This window comes from Anopheles stephensi, unplaced genomic scaffold, assembly GCF_013141755.1.
Source record: "Anopheles stephensi strain Indian unplaced genomic scaffold, UCI_ANSTEP_V1.0 ucontig424, whole genome shotgun sequence".
Lineage (NCBI taxonomy): Eukaryota > Metazoa > Arthropoda > Insecta > Diptera > Culicidae > Anopheles > Anopheles stephensi.
Genome location: NW_023405374.1, coordinates 72,502 through 93,064, shown reverse-complemented (window position 1 = coordinate 93,064; position 20,563 = coordinate 72,502). Strand labels below are relative to the sequence as shown.

Sequence of the window (20,563 nt, the reverse complement as noted above, 5' to 3'; positions counted from 1 at the left end):
TATCACAACGAATTTACATCCACGGAAGGCTTTCGGAAGGACTTATGGCGTATGTTTAGGAGACGGAAGGTTTCTGTTCGGTCCGAACTGGAAGAGAACGCGCGAAAGAATGGCTTTATTCTCACTGACAGTTAGCCTTATTAGCAAACTAATTAAACCGTTCTTTCTCCGTTATATGTCATAAAGTAAAGTATCAACACACCGTAACTACCCGCAACCATAACATAATTTTGGCGACGAGGATTAAAAAGGATAAACGCGGAACGGAACTTTTGCTTTTGTGTACATCGTGTGAAGTTAATCGATAGTAAAGCAGTTCATCCGTCGATTTGTCGGTAAATCTCGTGTCGGAGATCAGTATCGGTAGTGTAGTAATGATGTGGAAGAAAGCAGTGAAGTGCCAATGTTAGTGAAAATGGCTGGACCGTCACTTTATTTGATAGCCAATCGAATATGTTCGCCAGAGGATCCGTGTTCAATTACGTATAAGAACCAGATCGAGCTGCTGAAGCAGCATTTGGCGCCAAAGGACAACATAATAGCCGAACGCTGCAAGTACCACAAGTGCGAACAAGCAGCAAACCAGACAATAACGGAGTTCATCATCGAGCTAAAATCGTTATCACAATCGTGTGATTTCGGCACATTTTTGTCTCAAGCTACGAGATCGATTCGTCGCAGGATTGCAAAACTCCGGGTTGCGAACCAAGCTCCTAGCAGAAGGTGATCTCACGTTTGAAAAAGCTTGTGAGATTGGAAGAAGTTGGGAAGCATCGGAGCAGGAATGCAGAGAAATGCAAGGATCATCGAAATTGGCAGCGTTCAAGCAACGCACATCGTGGAAGTCGTCGGATCGAACGCCAGTAAGAAAGAGCAAGCGTTTGTCTACGCGTTCTTCACCAGCAAGGCATCGAGATAATAAATGCTTTCGTTGTGGTAGAGATTGTAGAGATTGATTGGATTACGGCATCAGCTTAAGGAGGAGTGTTAGAGATTTCAAGAACGGAACATTAACGGATGTCATTGGAGAACTGAAGTATGAACTATAAACAACGTTTAGAGTACAGCTGAATAAAATCTCTCTTTCAACTTGCACACGTTTTCTTTCTGTAAAGCGCCCCGTAGACGGGACATACTTGTACCCACTGGTCCTGTCGAGCAGTTTCCGAACAAGGTCCTCAGCTTTGTAGCCAATTTTGTGCCCGCGTGCAACATACCATATTGCTATCCCTCTTTGCCAGTACGGCAATGATCGTCTGTGCTGCTCTGTCAATTCTTCCACAGTCTGTGTCGATGTGTATACGTGTGTATGCCACTGCTCGACCGTGTAAACGCGCGGTATTGTTATGTGTTGTCGCGTCGGTGTAGACTTGACAGGTACGGTGCCGGCACGGAAACAAACTATTGGCCGCAGTTGCTGTTATGGATTAGAATTGTGTTTAGGCAAAGCAAATTTGCCAGCCAAAACATCCGCGTCACGTCGAGATCGCTCCTGTATCGGAGGGACCGTCGCATTAATCAATTGTGTTAAAAATTTGCGGGAAAAACGTAGTGCAATGAAAGCCTTTGGCACTCTTTCGGAGCCGGCGTAGGAAGCTTCCGGATGTGTTTCGGAGCCGGCATCGGATACTATCGGAATGTTTAAAGAGGCGGATGAGGTCTCTGAGGGCCAAAGCCTCTTTTAATAAATGATTTAAAAAAGAGCTGTTTTGTTTGTGAAGCAAATAGTGGCATGGCGAAAGAAAACACATATCACAATACATACAAACAGCGTGATCACACACACATGTATACCCCTGGAGCGCAAACGCTCACGCACACCACCCCATAAGCCCGAATCCGAACGTCCTCAGAATGTCCTCAGCCCATGTAAAAACGTCCTCAATTTTGTATGGCCCACTCGTCATACAAGTGCTCGAATCCGCATGCAACGTCCTAATTTTGTGTCACAAGCCCGCCGGCCATACAAAATTGAGGACGTTTTTACATGGGCTGAGGACATTCTGAGGACGTTCGGATTCGGGCTTATGGGGTGGTGTGTGTGAGCGTTTGCGCTCCAGGGGTATACATGTGTGTGTGATCACGCTTTTTGTATGTATTGTGATATGTGTTTTCTTTCGCCTTGCCACTATTTGCTTCACAAACAAAACAGCTCTTTTTAAAATCATTTATTAAGAGAGGCTTTGGCCCTCAGAGACCTCATCCGCCTCTTTAAACACTCCGATAGTATCCGATGCCGGCTCCGAAACACATCCGGAAGCTTCCTACGCCGGCTCCGAAAGAGTGCCAAAGGCTTTCATTGCACTACGTTTTTCCCGCAAATTTTTAACACAATTGATTAATGCGACGGTCCCTCCGATACAGGAGCGATCTCGACGTGACGCGGATGTTTTGGCTGGCAAATTTGCTTTGCCTAAACACAATTCTAATCCATAACAGCAACTGCGGCCAATGGTTTGTTTCCGTGCCGGCACCGTACCTGTCAAGTCTACACCGACGCGACAATACATACCAATACCGCGCGTTTACACGGTCGAGCAGTGGCATACACACGTATACACATGGACACAGGCTGTGGAAGAATTGACAGAGCAGCACAGACGATCATTGCCGTACTGGCAAAGAGGGATAGCAATATGGAATGTTGCACACGAGCACAAAATTGGGTACAAAGCTGAGGACCTTGTGCGGAAACTGCTCGACAGGACCAGTGGGAAGAAATAACTCCACTGTGTTTATCACAGAGAATCGGATCGAATCAATTATGATTGCAAGAAAATTGTTTTATGTTGTTAATTTTATTTATTTTTCGTATAAATTTTTAACAAAAATAATACTCATAGAACTAACAAATATTAGTTGAAATATTCTTGTTTGGGTAGAAACAAAAATTCAGTTTTGTTGAGCATACAACAAGTTCCCGAGGTACGTGGCAATCTACGATATATGCCAATTCATAATACGCGAATGTTTCATAAACAACTGCCTAAGCTTTTTGTTCCGTAAAATTATGTATTTTAAGTTTATAATTTTTTAATTTTGAGTGCATTTATATTTAAATTTTAGCAATATGGCCAGGCCGTTCTTTATGAATAAAAAAACAAAAAATATTTAAATTTTTAGCAATACGTAATCTATCGATTTTAAAACATGAGCAGAACGCGTATTTTGATTATGACGTATATTGGATAATGCCTGTACGAAATTTGGCTGTTGGGTTCCGTTTGATAGCGTATACTGGGAACTATGATGTTGCACTATATTCATAGAAAGAGCGGAGTGGTATTCAATGCAGTTGCAGTGTTTATAAAATAAAAAAAAACTGTTGAAATTGTTAAAACCATCGGTAGGTGTTTATTATATGCAACGCGGTAAACTTTCTTTTAAAAAATTTCATCATACTATGATTTCTTTTTAGAATATGGATATCGATTTTGAGGAAATAGCTCCTGCACTTGCTGAGCAAGTAGCAACATTGATGATGCATTTAATAGAAGACGAGGAGGAGGAGGAGGAAGAATCCCGTCCAGCAAAGGTCCGTCGATGCTGGACAACGGACCTCTTTTTGGAAAGGGAAGATGTGTGGGGGCGTCTTCTTGAGGCAATTGATGGTGAAGGACCCAATTATCGTATACATGACTTTCTGCGTCTGGATCGGGAGGAGTTCCTCCACATTTTATCGTTGATAGGCCCAAAAATTTGCCGGGAGAATACGAATATGCGGAAAGCCATAACACCGAAACCACGGCTTGCCATCGCGCTACGCTACTTGGCTACAGGGGACTCATATGAATCCCTAGCCTATTTGTTCAGGGTAAGTTTTTCAAAGCAAGATATGTATATTCTTCTACTTACTACTGATTCTCTTCAGGATTCTAGCTGATCTGTATTCTATATCGTCTAGGAAGTGTGTTCTTGTCTAATACAGGACCTTAAGGAGTATGTCAAGGTAATATTTAATTCATATATCTTTTTAAGGTTTACTAAACCGTATTTGGCACTGCTGGCGCACTTGTAGCGGGGTCGATTATCGTCGGGAAGAGTCATTTTGCTAAACCTAATTGAACGGCCGCTTTGAATGCAGCATTGAATAATTAATCTCACGGATACAATCAAAACCAGAATCCCCAGTAGCAGGAATGAAACGCAGAAACAACTTTCGAGATTGTGCTATCAAAACAGAAGTATCTTATCTATAGAAATTATTCAATTCGTTAAGCAAACTTTGCATAATTGGATAAAAACTAGCATGACAATCCTTTAGTGGTTTGCGGTTGTGGTTTTTTCTTGACCTTAACCTTGACCTTGACCTTTTGCTTGACTTACTCAAGCAAGGAATGGAGCTAACTTTGATTGTATGATCGTATGATGAAATGTGATTCTATGATCCTGCTCGACAGCTTTTTAACACACGTTGAACAGAAATGAGACTGTTAGAAGCAAACTCTCTAAAATAAATGTTTGATTAATTTAAAAAAAAAGTAATTGTTCTATTAAATGTGCACAAACGCCAATGTTTCTACATCTCGGAACAACAGCTCGCACAAACATGTAAATGAATGACCCGGAAAACTATTGCAGGTGATGAATGGATGTCGTTAAGGATCTGGATGTGAGGGTCTTAAAAGGAGCCGTGTTCGAGAGCGGTCAGAACACTGGCACTGTCGGCGAAGATAACGTCCGGAATGTCGAACCGGAATCTTTCGTCGGCGGCAAGTCGGATGGCTATTGCTTCAGCTGAAAAGATAGATGTGTGGTTAGGGGAGCTTGATGGCACAATTTTCGAGGCTGGAATGGATCCCACAGCCGGTTGACTACCGATTTACGGAGCCGTCTGTGTAAATGTAGTGATGGTGCTGGTATATGGTCCGGATCAGGAGCGTTAAGGTGCTATTGGCGATGTGGCTGTTATTTCCGGTTCCCCGGAGAGTGTGTTTTAGTTACCAGGGACGTATGACCCTGCGGATGGATTGGATGATCGGAGAAAGCTGGTGGTTGGTGAGTTGGTGCAGGTCGGTGTTAACTCTGGTAATGAGGGCAGTTGCGTCGATTCCTTTCTCAAGGATCCAAACCCTGTAATGACCGGAACGTTTTCATTCCATTATTGCGCAAAATAATTCAGTACTGAAAATACCCTCGTTCCGGCAGTTTCAATAAATTGTTATAGAAATGTAGATTTAATATTAAGTTAATGAAGATTCAATCGCATATTTACTAGCTCTATGTTTAAGAGTAGGCAGGCCTTATTTTGTCAACAAGTAGCCCTTTCATATGCGTTAAAGAATGGGTCCAGACCGCATAAATTTATATGCCTAACATGCCCCACATTGACAGGGTTCATTTTGAAGCTACAAGCGCAAACGTTATTCAATCTGATGCGTTGATATTGGCGTTTGCACCTAAAAAGAAGAAATGAAGTATCCGTGCTTTGCACAAAGCTATCTTGTTGTGCTTTGATTGTATAGTAAGTAGTAAACAAATATCTTTTTGGAAAATTTGGTGGCTCTGAAAAGAGCCAATGAGTGGCAAAAATGGGATTTCGCCATGGTGTTTGTGCATGCTACTGCTGCGACATGGTGATCGAGTTGGTCGGTCGGCACGGTGATTCAGTTGTCCAGTCCAGAAAATATGAAATAGAAAATTAGTTCATGATGTGAACAATGAGGATGGGTTATGTACTTACTTATTTACTTATCAGGCGATACAACCGCCTCGCGGTCTTGGCATCCTGCAGAAGTCTCGATCGGTTCGGTGATCGTGGCGTTAGTGGCACCAGCCTCCACAAAGCAGAACCGGACATACAAATTCCAACTGGACCGTCTTTCCTTACGCAAAACGGATTATCCAGCTGCTGCCAAAATAAGTCAAGATAGCCAGAAATGGCAGTCCAAGAACTCGTGAGGTTGAAAAGCCAAAGGAGAAAGACGACGAACAAGGATAGGATAGGTATGACAGCATAGACAAGGATAGGAGAGGATAGGAGAGGATAGGAATTACAGGTAATCATGGTCACGGGTTTGAGAGGCATAATAATTTGTAACCTGCTCGTTCATCGTATTGGTCACCGCCTGAATCAACTTGGCACAAAACTCTGGGTCACTTTGTTCAAAAGTGGCAACTTGTGCCTCCACAAAATCACCCAGAGCTCTGGCCTTGGTGACCGTACGACGAGCAGACGATGTTTTACAAATTTGCTTTACCGTTTCCAAACATTCCGCAATTTGGAGGGAACGACTATTTTGCTTCCGCTTTCGCGGATTTAATTGCCATTCCGGAAGCATGGTGGATGTGGATGGGGTCGGTGGCAATTCTTCCAAATGCCCCCGAGATGAGGCACTTGGCAGAATGCCGGATGAGGATAGGACCGGTGGGTGGGAGGGGATCATGGTTGATGTGGATGGGAGTGGCGACGATGCTTCCAAATTTGCCTGAAATGATAGATAAAATTATTTATAACTATTGATGGTAACTTTCGGAGACACAAATACCATATTAAGCGTTTAATTAAAAATATCCCGCGCGCTATAAATATTGAAATTTATATAATAAAATGGATGTTTTCATTAATTTAAACACCACCCCTACCCCCTCCCCCCCAGGCACCCCTTCCTTCCTGTACACGAATCGTTAACAGTTTGACAAAATTGTTGGTCAAATTTTGAGTTGACGCTCCGTGTACTGTATTCATAGTTGCACGTTACACATAATATTTATTTAGATTTTTATTTTATATCTTTTCAGCTGCCGTCCAGTGCTACAGAATGGCTTAAAACATCGAGCGCATTTGAGGAAAAGTGGAATTTCCCTCATGCTATTGCTTCAATTGATGGAAAACACGTATCCATCAAAGCACTATCAAATTCTGGAAGCCAGTTTTTTAATTATAAAAAAACATTCAGCATTGTCCTTCTTGCTATGGTAGACGCCAACTATAACTTCCTTTTTATTGACGTCGGTTGTCAGGGACGTATATCTGATGGTGGCGTTTTGGCAAACAGCCTGATCTATCACAAACTGGAACGGAACGAGTTGAATATACCCCCTCCAGAAATTCTCCAAGTTCCGTATCAGATAAAGGTTCCATACTACCTTTTGGGTGATCAGGCGTTTGCCATGAAAGAATACTGCCTCCGTCCATTTGGAGGAATGCATGCGGCAGATTCTGTGGAGCGTCATTTTAACTACAGGCATTCTCGGGCGCGTCGAACCGTGGAAAATGCGTTTGGCATACTATCACAGGTGTTCCTAGTGTTCCTGAAACCGATAGAGTTGGAACCGCCCGTAGCAGATAAGGTCGTCTTAGCAGCTGTTTACCTGCACAACTTTAGACGACGACATACGCTATACAATTTTTTCGATGCACTTCTGCCACCCAGTACAAGTCAGCCTTCCTCATCGATGATAATAGAAGAACTGGATGATGTAGCAACACCAGCTTCAATGCTTCCGATCCCTGTTATACCCATTAGGCCAACCAGAGCATTGCAAAACATGCGAACACATGTAGCCCATCATCTTAAGTGGAATGACCCACTTTCTTATCCTCTACCACAACCCCGAAGAGCTGCACAATAATAGTAACATGATCACTAGCATTATCATCAGGTCAGGATGGGATTTGATCCCCGGTCCTGCCGTAAAAACCGTTGCTGGTATCCACCTTGGCAATCGAACCGCCCCGTATATACATATGTGTGGCAGCGCTAGGAACTATGGAGAATCACTTATATAGATTACTTACGGAATTCAAAGTTGGCCGCGGTACCGTCGTGTCCTGCAGGAACGCCATATGCTCATAAGCATACTAACTATGTTCAAAAATGTCATCCGACCCTGCAATCACGTTATACTTTATTAGATACAAATAAATAAATAAAAATCCAAATTATTTACCTGCTCCAGTCACCATACTACGCGAAATGTCTTTGCGAATCCGCTGATAGGTGTTTGCAAGGTTTTTCCATTTTGCGTGGACAACCTCGTGCGAACGCCCCATTACGTTCGCAATTTCCTTCCATGCCTGGTGGCGGATCTCGGCATTTTTGTACTTGCGATCCGTGTCCTTCCACAGGCATGTGTACGATTTTACCAACTCAATTAGTTGGAGAACTTCCTCCACCTCTTGAATTGGCTGGAATAAGAAATAGGAAACAAATTGTTAGTTATATAGCTACAGATTAAGTCCCTTGAAGGCCCTATATACAATATAAGTGTGGCGCTTTTTTAGTAGCAACACTGCACAGCCAAACCGACAGAATAACTTGCGTTTCTGGGAAAGCGTTTAACGATCACTAAGGAAAAAGCATGGTAGGTGAAGTCAAAATGGTAAAGAAAAAATTTTCCCAATTTTTATTATTCCGGAAATTGCTGTTCAACAAATCAAAACCAATGAATTTAGCAATTAATTAATAGCAACAATTTTACCAAAACCAATCCATTTCCGTATTATGTAAAGTATCAGCTGGTACATTTTACTTTATTTTGACCCTACCGCTAATGCTGTAGTTTCACTGTGTGCGGCTTAAAATCGATAAATTTAAAAAAATAACAACTTTTCATTCGTTTCATAAATGATTTCTTTATTAACATCATAAATATAAAAAAAATATTGAACAGTATAACAACATTGTATTTGTGATCGGTTGTTTATCGGCAACATTTGTAAAAATGTTGATATAATTACCATTTCGCGGGTTGGGTAAATTAGCAGGAAAATAGATAATATTCACAGCTTTCCTATAAATCATTCCATAATATCAATTAAATGAGAAGAAATTTCTTCAAATATAGTATTGACGAAAAGCGCTACCATTCTTAACCATTTCAAAACATATATATTCATTTCCGGAATCATAACGGCGAATTTTTAAATTTATGTGCTGCCTATTCATCGCACAACAGTTCAACTCCTAAACCTACCAGTGTTAACCACCACATCCCCGATCCGTCATCCGTGTTGCCGGCGTGTTTCCCGCATACATCGGGTTACGAGCCGGCGACTTGAGAACAATAGGTAGCTGGAGCTGTCAAAAGTCGCCGGCTACAAGTATGTCCCGTCTACGGGGCGCTTTAGTGAATTATATTCGAAATACAATAATAGGTTACGGGCCCAGCTCGAAATAACTGATTCATCGAAGAAAAAGTGCGGAACTAAAGGATTGATCGCTAAAATGGCCTTCAACGAGAATGTTGTTGTAAGCACGAGCGAAGCAGCTGTACCCGCTGTTCTCGGCATGACAAGTTTTCCCTAAATCGCGCGTCTTACCGGTCGAGACAATTGGTCTACATGGAAATTTGCGACGCAAACTTTTCTAGAACTGGAAGATCTTTGGTGCGTGGATAAACCGATAGTTAATGCCGACGGAACTGTACAGGTGGATGCGGCGAAGGATCGACGTGCGCGGGCAAAAATCATTCTGTTATTGGATTCGATCAATTATGTTCATGTAAGAGAAGCAACAACTGCTCGAGAAGTATGACAGAAATTGGAAGCTGCATTCGAAGACCAAGGGTTAACTCGTCGCGTTGGTTTCTTGCATAAATTGATCAAAACAGATTTGACAGCATGTTCCTCGATGGCTGATTAGGTTAACCGTATCGTGTCTACAGCGCACCAGCTGGACGATATTGGGTTTCCAATATCGGATGAATGAATTGGCACATTGTTGTTGGCTGGATTACCCAATGATTATGGCTTTAGAAAACTCTGGAACACCCATCACAGGCGACGCGATTCAAACAAAACTACTACAAGAAATAACATTTTCGACGACTGATTCAGAGCTTGCTGTAGGTCACAAAACAAAACAAAGGTAACTGGAACCAACCAACACGAAGCAATTGGCAACAGAATAATCGCAAAGATAAAAGTAATGATAACGCAAACAAAGGGCCAAGATGCAAAATTGTCCCTAAATGTGTGGTTTATAGATTCCGGTGCCAGTGTGCACATGACATGCAACGAGGAGTTTTCGGAGAATCGAAAGGCTTATACGGGAACAGTTGTGGCGGCTGATGGTGTTCACATGAATATTATTGCTGTTGGTTCAGCTACAGTCAGTCCGACTGTATCTTCCCGGAGATCTTCCGGTGAAAAATGTTTATTACGTGCCTGATTTGTCCATTAATCTCCTATCTGTAAACCAAATGGTCGAGAAAGGTTGCTGCATTATATTTGAAGCCAATGGGTGCAAAATATTTGGTAAAACTGACGAATTGATTGCTACCGGAAGACGTGAATGTGACTTATTCAAGTTTGATCAGCGGCATAAGAATGTTCAGAGTGGGTTTAGTTGTTCTTCAAAAGAAACCACGGAAATATGGCACCAACGTCTAGGGCATCTGAATACGAATAGCGTCAAGAAATTAGCTAACGGATTGGCGACAGGCATAAAGCTCGATAAAGATGAAGCAAATGACTGTAAGATATGTCCTATAGGTAAACACCGTCGCCTACCTTTTCAAAAGGAAGGGTCACGAGCCTTACGAATGCTTGATATGATTCATACAGATATCTGTGGAACAATGGAAGTTGCTTCGAATGGTTGAAAACGATATTTTATGGTGTTTGTTGATGATTATTCAAGGAAACTATGGGTTTATTTTCTCCAAACGAAATCTGAAACAGAAGTATTACGAAACTTCAAGGAATTTCATGCCTTAGTAGAACGACAATCAGGTCGCAAACTCAAAACACTTCGCAGTGATAATGGCAAGGAGTTTGTAAACAATGATTTCCAAAACTATTTGAAAGCGAAAGGCATTTTTCATAAAAAAAACCTGTACACACCAGAGCAAAATGGAATGGCTGAATGTGCGAATTGTTCCATAGTGGAACGTGCTAGATGTTTGTTATGTGGTGCAAACATGGAAAAAAAATTGGCCAGAAGCAGTAAATACATCTGTCTATCTGTTAAATCGTTCATCTACGCACGGTCGTGAGTTGACACCTGAAGAAATGTGGTCGAACAGAAAACCGGATATTTCTCATTTACGAATATTTGGGACTACAGTCATGGTTCACGTGCCCAAATTGAAAAGAAGAAAACTCGATCCAAAATCGAAAGAATGTATCCATGCTGGTTACGATATACATACAAAAGGATACAGAGTATATGACCCACAATCTCGTACTGTAAACATTAGCCGAGAAGTTCGTTTTATTAATGAAGGCGCATGAAATAAAATTAGGGAACGACAGAACCAGGTAATACGCTTAGACATACAAGCTGCCGTGTTGTCCCCGAAACAAATTCAGATGATGAGCTATTCTTCGACACAGAAATAAGTGATAACATCATTGATGATACTCCAGAAGTAACATCAAATAATTTGGTGCCAACAACAAGTTTAAGACGAAGCGGTCGAGAACACAACATGCCAAAGAGGTATGCGGATTATGAAATATCGCTACCAAAAGCTTCGAAGAAAAACGATGCAAATATGCAAAAAGAAGCGCCTCTATGTCATCAAGATGCTTTATCGCGAGAAGACTCTCATGAATGGAAAAAGGCTATGACGGAAGAGTACGAAGCATTAATGAAAAATAAAACCTGGTACCTAACAAGATTGACGGAAGGAAGAAAGACAATTCGGTGTTTCATGTGAAAGAAGCAATGGGTAGCTTAATGTACTTAGTTCCCTGTACTCGCCCAGATATAGCTTTCACGGTGAACCAGTTAAGTCGCGATAACAATAATCCAGGTATGCAACACTGGGAAGGAGTAAAACATTTACTTCGATATCTACGTGGAACATCTGAGATGAAATTGCAGTACTACAAGCAAGGAAATGAGGAGCTAGTAGGATACTGTGATGCGAACTGGGCATCTGATCTGGATGATTGGAAATCAACAAGTGGATACATCTTCATACTGCAAGGCGCTGCAGTATCCTGGCGCTGCAAGAGACAGCAAACCGTGGCGTTATCCACATGTGAGGCTGAATACATGGCTTAAGCCATAGCTGTGCAGGAAGCTCCATGGTGGAAGGGTCTTACGACTCGGCTAGGCAGAAAGCAGGCAATCGAGATACGCTGCGACAATCAAAGTGCTATTTGCATTGCTAAAAATGGTGGATACACACCGCGCACCAAGCACATCGATATTCGCCATCATTACATCAGAGATGCCCTCGATCAAGAAGTTGTAAAGCTGAGCTACGTTCAAACCAACAATCAGACAGCAGATGGATTGACTAAATCTCTCGAACGTGTTAAGCTGGAGCGTAATAGAACATCAATGGGATTACGGCAACAGCTTAAGGAGGAGTGTTAGAGATTTCTAGAATGGAACATAAACGGATGTCATTGGAGAACTGAAGCATGAACTATAAACAACGTTTAGAGTATAGTTGAATAAAATCTCTCTCTTGTAGAATATCTGCTGCATCTGCTTACTGCATGTTAGATTTGGTATTTGGTATTTGGTATATTTGAATTCAACGGGCCGTGAGTGGCCCCCTTGAAGCATGCTAGATAATAATTATAATTAACACGTATAAGGCCGCACAGTACGAATACAATTTAAAAACCGTGGTACGAGACATACAAGGTTCATAACGGTTACACACGGCGTTGAATTCACGACACATTAAAATAAGTGGGTCAGAGGAGCCAAATCGAGTGCGGCGCTCCTCCACGTCAAGTAGCGATCGTGCACGGAGAGATCTCGGCGGGACCTAATCGGGAAAGGAGCGCAGGCGAGTCAATCCGATTGTCCAGTAATGCCGCGACGAATAGCCTTTGTGCGTTGCAATGGCGTTGTTTTAGCGGCTCTAGGCCAAGCAGCGCACAGCGTCCAGTGTAGTCCACCTGCTCCCCCCAATAACGCAGAGCCAAACGGGTAAACTTCCTCTGGATCGATTCCAACCGGGCCAAGGAACTCGCTGCAGTAGGCCACCAAACGATTGACGCATATTCGACCACGGAGCGAATCAGCGAACAATAAAGCTGCTTCATCGTGTTGGGGTCTTTGACGTCACGCGTGATGTGTTTCAGCAGTCCAGTTAGTTGGTTACCCTTAGCAACAACATGCTCAAGCTGGTCGTGAAAGCTCAATTTCTCGTCAAGGAGCACTCCTAGGTCACGTACACAGCTTTTGCGCTCGAGAGATGAGCCATCTAAAGCATAGTTGAATGCTAAGGGATAACGTTTCCTCGTGAAAGAGACGACGACGCATTTCTCAACACTGAGTTTAAGACCGTTTGTAGAGCACCACTGCTGGAACGCTTGTAGGGCATTCTGAAGACGCACCTGGTCAGCTTGGCATCGAATCGAGAGGTATAGCTTCAGGTCGTCGGCATACAGGAGGTAACTACCAGTGGGAAGCACACGCGTAATGTCATTAAGGAAGATAACGAACAACAGTGGTCCGAGATTACTCCCTTGTGGCACGCCCGAGAAGGCTTTAATAGAGCGCGAGACGCCTGAACCCATCTTCACGCGATACGTCCGGTCGATGAGGTAGGACTTCATCCACGCCAGAAACAATCAAGGAAGCCCAAAGATCTGAAGCTTAGCGAGTAGCAGAGAGTGTGGTACACTGTCAAACGCCGCCTTGATGTAAGTATACACCGCGTCAACTTGGAGCCCAGCATCGATGTTTTTATAACAAAAACTGACAAACTCGGTGAGGTTGGTAACCGTCGAGCGCTTAGGAGTGAACCCGTGTTGAGCCGAGCTGATGTAGTTCGATGCGGCTGCTAGTAGGGGCTCATATACAAGCAGCTCGAAAACCTTTGCACATGCGCAGAGTGAAGTAATACCACGGTAGTTGGCAGCATCCGATTTGTCCCCCTTTTTGTACACAGGGACTAGCCATGAAGTTTTCCAGCGAGTGGGATAAATGCCTTGTTTCACGGATTCCCGGAATATCTTAGTCAAGACCGGGGCAACTTTTGCAGCGCAGCGCTTTAGAATAGTAGGTGGGATTTCGTCGGGTCCCGGGGCGAACGAAGGTTTAAGCCGATTAATCGCCTTTAAAACTGATGAATTGTCAATAATTGGCATATTGGGAACCATGGCATCCAGCGGTATCGTTGTGAGTGCGCTTGTAGTCTGGTCCATATCGGTGGTGTCGGGATAGAAGGTGTCAGCAAAGCGCGAGGCAAAAACATCACAAACGGCGGATGGGGTGTTGGCACAACGCCCGTTGTAACGGACAGAGCAGGGAAAGCCGGAGAATTTCCGCTTGGCGTTAACAAAGCTCCAAAGTATACGAGGGTTCTTACGGGACCGAACACCAAGGCGTCGTACGTATGAGAGGTAACAATTTTTGTTGTAGCGACGATATAGGGTGTGCGCAACGTTATAGTTGTACCGCGACACGGCACATCTACGTGTCTTGTATTCGCGGAAAGTGGCGGTCTTGGCTCTTTTTAGTCGACGCAGCGTTCGGTCCCCCCAGGGAGGACCACGTTTGGGTTGCTTCAAAGGCGTGCACTCTTTCAAGGCATTAGACATAAATTGACTAAAGTCATCGACAGCACAGTCAAGAGATGAATAACTGGAGCACACGAAATCATTAGCAAACAAGTCGATCATCGCGACAAGCCTGTTCAGGTCAGTCCTCGCGTAGTCTAGGCTAGGTGTTGACGCAGGAGCTGCTGAGCTTATGTGAGGTACCGTGATGACTGCCTCAAGCGGCGGATGAAAGCGGTCTACGGCGCGCATAGGTGTGGAGGAGACAGCAAGCGGTGAGCAGGATGAGGCAACAGCACTGTTCGCGAAAACAAGGTCTAGGAGGCGTCCGCTAGAGTTCCGACAACAATTAAGCTGAAACAGACCACATTGGTGCATCCCGTCGGAGAACTGAGCGCAGCGAACAGCACGCGTATGTGGCTCATAGTAAAGGAACGGTAGATCCGGATCAGGTTGAGTGGATGACCAGGATACCCCAGGCTGATTAAAGTCCCCGAACAGTAGTATACCATCCTCGGGATGTAGAGACGTACACAATGAGGAGATGCAGTCCACGATTTCGCAGAGCGTAGTTGCATTCGCTGCTCAACTAGGTGGAATGTAGGCCGATACAATAAACAGTCGAAAACTTCCAAGCTGAATGACAACGCACACTATCTCAAGCGAAGGATACTGCAGTGGGAATTCCCATGACGTCAAAAAGTCACGACAAGCGATCAGTACTCCACCACCACAAGAGTACGTACTGTTCGACGCGTTGCGGTCGCACCGGTAAACACGAAAGCTGTCATCAAACAGCAGCGACGAGGGCAAGCAAGGTATTAACCAGGTCTCCGTGAGCACCACTACATCGAAATCAGATCCCGATACTGTTAGACGAAAATCGCTGGCCTTGGAACGCAGACCTCGCACATTTTGATAGTAGATCGGTACAGCGGTGATGGCATAGTGCTTAGTGGTATGCGAGATAGCGCGAACAGTTCGCCGCATGCACGGAACATGAGATTGTCTAGTTACGAAAAAACTGGTTCAATGAGGTTTGACGCAAATTTGTTGTTGTGGTAGGGCTACGCATCGAGACGTCAACCAGAGTTTGGTTCGGAGCATCGAAGGATTCATTCAGTATGCGTGTGTCGGGAGTGTGAACAGGTGTCCGTGGTGTGCAAGGTGCAGATGGTCGATCGGTGTTAGTTGGTGTGCGTGTACTGGGTCGAGTGTCGGTAACAGCTGGTGTGCGAGTAGGCAGGCGGTGTTCGTAGATGATCGGCGACGATGTGTTGCGAGGATGTTGTTGATGAGAGGGAAAGAATTCCCGGACACCAACCCCAACTGGCCATGTGGAAGCATTGAGGGCTTTTTCTCGAAGGGATGCAGGGATTCTCACTTTAAACGACAGCCAGTTCACACTGTCAACACAGGTTCCTTTCTTCAGCAAGCAGAATGCTACAGCATCATCGGTGCTTAATCGGCGCTTTACCGAGGCAACAACCTGATCCGCGGAAACAGCCGTAGATAAGTGGGATAGGCGAATCCACATTCTAGTCGTTCGCGGTTAAGTAGCCACGGCTCGAAGTGGAGATGTAGATGGATCGGTGCCTATGCGTTCTTCCTTTCGCAGTGACGGTGGCGGGATGTGGTTAGTTGTGTTAGAGATGGATGATGAGGCAGCGCAAGCAGCGTAAGTCTGTTTGTTTACAGCAATGTTTACTTCTGGCGAGGAGGGCTCCTCGGCGACGCGCCTCCGCTTTGAACCAGGAGCGGGGTTTGACACCGTGTGCAGAATACGGGGCGTGGGAGCAGGCTGTAGGAGCGTAAATCCACTACAGATTTCGGCAATTATCGAGTTGATGAGCTTTTCTATCGCGGTCATTGCCGAAGCAAGAGCGGTCTGGGAGCCAACCTGTATCCCCATCTCTTTCACCAAACGTGATCGAGGATGTTTCAGTATGTTGGTGCACCCATAGCAGCTCCAATGCAGATTTATATTGGTAGAGACCGCTTCGATAAGTACGGGATCAAGCTTACAACAAGCACGGTGAAAGGTTGCCTCGCAGTAAGCACATGAGATAATGCAATTCGGGGCATCAATAGTTTCGATAGTTTCAGCACAGGAGTGACAGATGGCAGCCATCTCAATGAATTTGCAGTTTATAAACGATCTCAGGCGACCAAGTGATTACGGTGGAACACAGTTACTGTGAAACGGAACACGACGAGTATATAGGAAAAAACCAAGGGAATCACTTCACGAACGTACAGAACAATTATTATCTCGATTCGTTAAATATAACACAGTTAATACGAAGCAAAACACGGAGTGCGGTAGGAATGCAACCGGACAGTCAGAGACGTGTACAAAAAAAAAATAATAATAATAAAAAAAAAAATAGATCATCCTGTACCTGCCTCACAAACCAAGAAAAGGGCAAGAACCATAAAAGAAACAGAAATTAGCACAAACTACCGCATGCCGATGCACCAATCCAAACATGCAGCAAATAGGTCACAAACAAGCAAAACGAAACATTTATTGTTGTCACTAGGGCCATACGCAAAACTAATACGGAAGAACCGCACTCTGTAAATAAGGAAAACACATTATAAACCCAAAACCCGGAACAACTCAGCAGCCACACGTTTGCCAAACATATGATGGACAAATGTTGGCTGACCATCAAAGAAAGCTTCAAATAAATAGAACCGCTCGAGAAGCAAAGGCAGACAGTGCCGAATTACAGACGAAGCATGTTGCTGACGCAACTCGAGACTCCGACGTCAGTAAAAGTAACCAACGTCCAGAGTCTCATTTCAACCCGTCGTTGTTCAATCACTGAAGGTAAGCTCGATCCGACACCAGTTGTCTAAGTTCACCTCCGCTCGATGTGTCATCGCGTAAAAGTCCGAGTTAGCACTTTCCAATGAGTGCCGCGCACCAAATCGTACCGCAACCGTAATCCGTAGAATCGAACGTGTGCCGAAGCGTCATCCGAACGAACCGCATTGTTTACCACAGCAGCACTCGCAAAAGCTTTGATTAATTCAAACAGCGCTAAAAACAATCGAGCACTTTTCGCGAACTCAAATCCACTCATAAAGACGCTGTGACGAATAATCTTACACCAAAGTATACCTGGCACTTTTGGCTCCAGCATCCATATTCGAACAGTAGTCGAGCTGTTGTCGAGCACCTGCAACATGTCCCAGCCAACCCTCCCAACCACCAACAGCTATTCCGAACACACTTCCGATTTTACCAGAAAAGCTGCTTGCAATTTGAGCAGTTTTTTTTTGTCGCTTGGGTACTGGCGATTTTTGTCCGATGGAAATCCGGTTTTGCTTCTGTCAAAATTCGGAAGCCGGAAAGCCGTCAGCCTAAAAATTTCCATAAATTTCCGAATTTCCACCGTTTTCCGACGGAAACGGATTGCACACTCGGTTCACATCACTACAATTCAAACCGCACTCAATTCGATCCATTAATGAGCAAGTTATTTACACTTTTGCATTAAACGCGGTATATCTGCCACGTGGTGGTGCTGTCATACTACTGTCACACTTCTGCTACCTCCGTTTTTTCACTTATTTAGCCTATTAAAGACGTATTTCACTAGCAATATGGCCAAGCCGTTCTTTATGAATAAAAAAAAAAAGAAAGACGTATTTCACTGCGGTTTTTTGGGTTCGATCAATTGATTGCACACTACCACACCGGAAAGGACCGCTTCCGGACAGATCCGTGTGAAATTGGCCGCAAAAACACACACCCGACACTGCATCCCCCCACCACTGATGCACTTTTTGGACCACGTAGCTTTCGCACTAATCGGCCGATTTTTACCCCGTTTTCGGCTTGCGCAACATTTTGGCCACCTTATCGACCGTTTTCACTCACTTCCAAACCCGAGAAATTATTTGCCAACCAACTTTGACGGCTTGTTGTTGTTGTTGTTGTTGGTGGTGTGGCCTACACGCGCTACATTTCGTCCTAAAAGCAGCAGAAATGTACCGTTTCTTCACTGAAACCACTTTATTGGCCATTTATCACTGAACTGAAACACAAACCGCGCTCCGATCGGTTCACTATCACCGGGAAAACTGTGTCCATCTCAGTCTGCTTACCGCGCTTATGTGTTGGAACCATGGGCCACTTATATACACGTTAATTCACCGATTTTGGAGCCGTTTTCTCTTTTGTACAGTAAAACTTGCCATTTTACCTCCATTGTGCATAATATCTGGTGGATCGAGCACAATTTTACGCCTTTTTTAAACCAAATAAAAACGGAGCGCACTTTGCACAGAGTGCCACGCGCACCGGATGACAGCTCGACACTGCTACAGTGACATTACACTGCCCAGGCCAAGGTGTATTCTGGGGTTATTACACGACGGATTTTTCATCGGTGATTTTCTGTCAAAACGCGTTTGACAGATAAATGCCGGTATGAAAAAATGAATTCGTCATGCTGAATTCAGATTTCGATCGCGCTGGTTTTTTTCTGTCAAAGTGAGGATTGTTTACATTTTGGATGCGTTGTTTTGCCTCGCAATTTTCCTCCAATTTTTTCTCCAGTTTAGTTCATGCGATATATAAGTTTAGTAAAATGAATATTGAAGACGATGTTTTGATTATGCTAGGAGCGTTATTTGCTACACAAAGCGAAAGAAAGCCGCGATCCAAATGGGTAAAAACCATGTATTTAAAAAGAAGTACCCTATCGCATATCAACATGATGGAAGAGCTGAGGCTGGAGCCGACGGATTGGCTAAATTACGCCAGAATGGATGAGGAATCGTACATGTGGCTTTTGGAGAAGGTCACACCGCTGATCGTGAAGGAAGACACGATTATGAGACCAGCTGTGTCACCACATGAGCGGCTCAGTGCTACACTGAGATTTATCATCAGCGGCAGCTCCTACCAGTGACACCTATCGCCAACCAAATTAACCACCAGTCGATAAATATATCGATCGATATAACGACTATCATGGCGGAATGGTATCGCAACGCAACAAATTTGTCAACCCGTAAAACGATGGTAACAACTGTCATGCCCGTCATACAAATCGTGAGGAAAAAGTCGAGCAGTGGTTAAAAAAGTCGTTAATTTGCATCGCGAACGACACAGTTTGGCACTACCGATCGATATATTTATCTACTGCCACGAACCAGTTGATAAACGGTACGGAGTCGGATTTGAGAGATTACGTTGGATTTAGGAAAAAAAATTGTACTATTTATGTGCTATGTCAAAATTTTCTAGTAAATTTAACGATTTTATTGGGTCGTAAAAGGAAAAAAAAATGCTGAAAATTATATTTATCATGATTTTGCCGAGAATTTCAATGAATTTCGAATTTTGAATCAATCTAAACAATCAACATGTAATGTAATTATATTGAAAAACTTAAAATCATGAACACTTATAAAAATAGGCAACGGCTGTTCATCCAACAAGGATTAGTACACAACACGCATAATTTAAGTTGCTGGCAAGCTACCAGTAACGTAATGACCAACGGAACACTCAATCTCCTAATACCGGGCCACGCGCGCACCCGACATACGACACGCGCTCTGCGACACCCTTCGGAAGGCTCTTCATCAAAGTTCAGTGTGCGCTTCTCCGGGAACTAGAGCCAGTAACCACCTGACTAGCCATACTGTAAACCACTGCCCGTCTTCAGGGTGTACACCTCCAAGCATCCTTCCACGTAGCAATGCAATCGATGGTCACTTCCACCACACATGTTTTCACTTACGTTTTATCTGGTAATTCAAAATGCCTGGTAACAAATGCCTTCGGTATGCTGCAAGATTTGTATGATCATCATCACCATCATCCGTTAAAAATAATGCATTAAACATTTTTAACCAAACTTTTCCCACTACCAATAACAATCTTGTGTTGCTATTTGTAAACAAACCAGAGATTTGACAGCCAATTTGACAGATAGCGTAACTACTCGATCAGTATTTATATCGATCGTTATCTTTTTATCGACTCGTGAGCGGTAGGCGTTCGCGATGCCAATTCGAGTAGATAAATTTATTGGTCGATATAACCAAACCAGTGGTTTATTTTTATCGACTGGCTTCGCGATAGATGTCAGTGCTTCCGTTTTCAGACAGCAATTTCGC

At 43.8% G+C, this 20,563-nt stretch overlaps 1 protein-coding gene and 1 long non-coding RNA gene across 2 annotated transcripts; one reads left to right on the top strand and one right to left on the bottom strand.

Annotated features, from left to right (window-relative positions):
• Positions 1-5,689: 5,689 nt before the first annotated feature.
• On the bottom strand, positions 5,690-7,998 carry LOC118516986. The gene is made up of 3 exons (XR_004908216.1): positions 7,894-7,998; positions 7,742-7,833; positions 5,690-6,428 (listed from the first exon to the last, which is right to left on the bottom strand). It is a non-coding gene; the product is annotated as an uncharacterized LOC118516986 (long non-coding RNA).
• On the top strand, positions 6,749-7,771 carry LOC118516984. The gene has a single exon (XM_036062812.1). The coding sequence runs from the start codon at positions 6,916-6,918 to the stop codon at positions 7,573-7,575; it is 660 nt and encodes a 219-aa protein (XP_035918705.1). The 5' UTR covers positions 6,749-6,915; the 3' UTR covers positions 7,576-7,771.
• Positions 7,999-20,563: the final 12,565 nt, after the last annotated feature.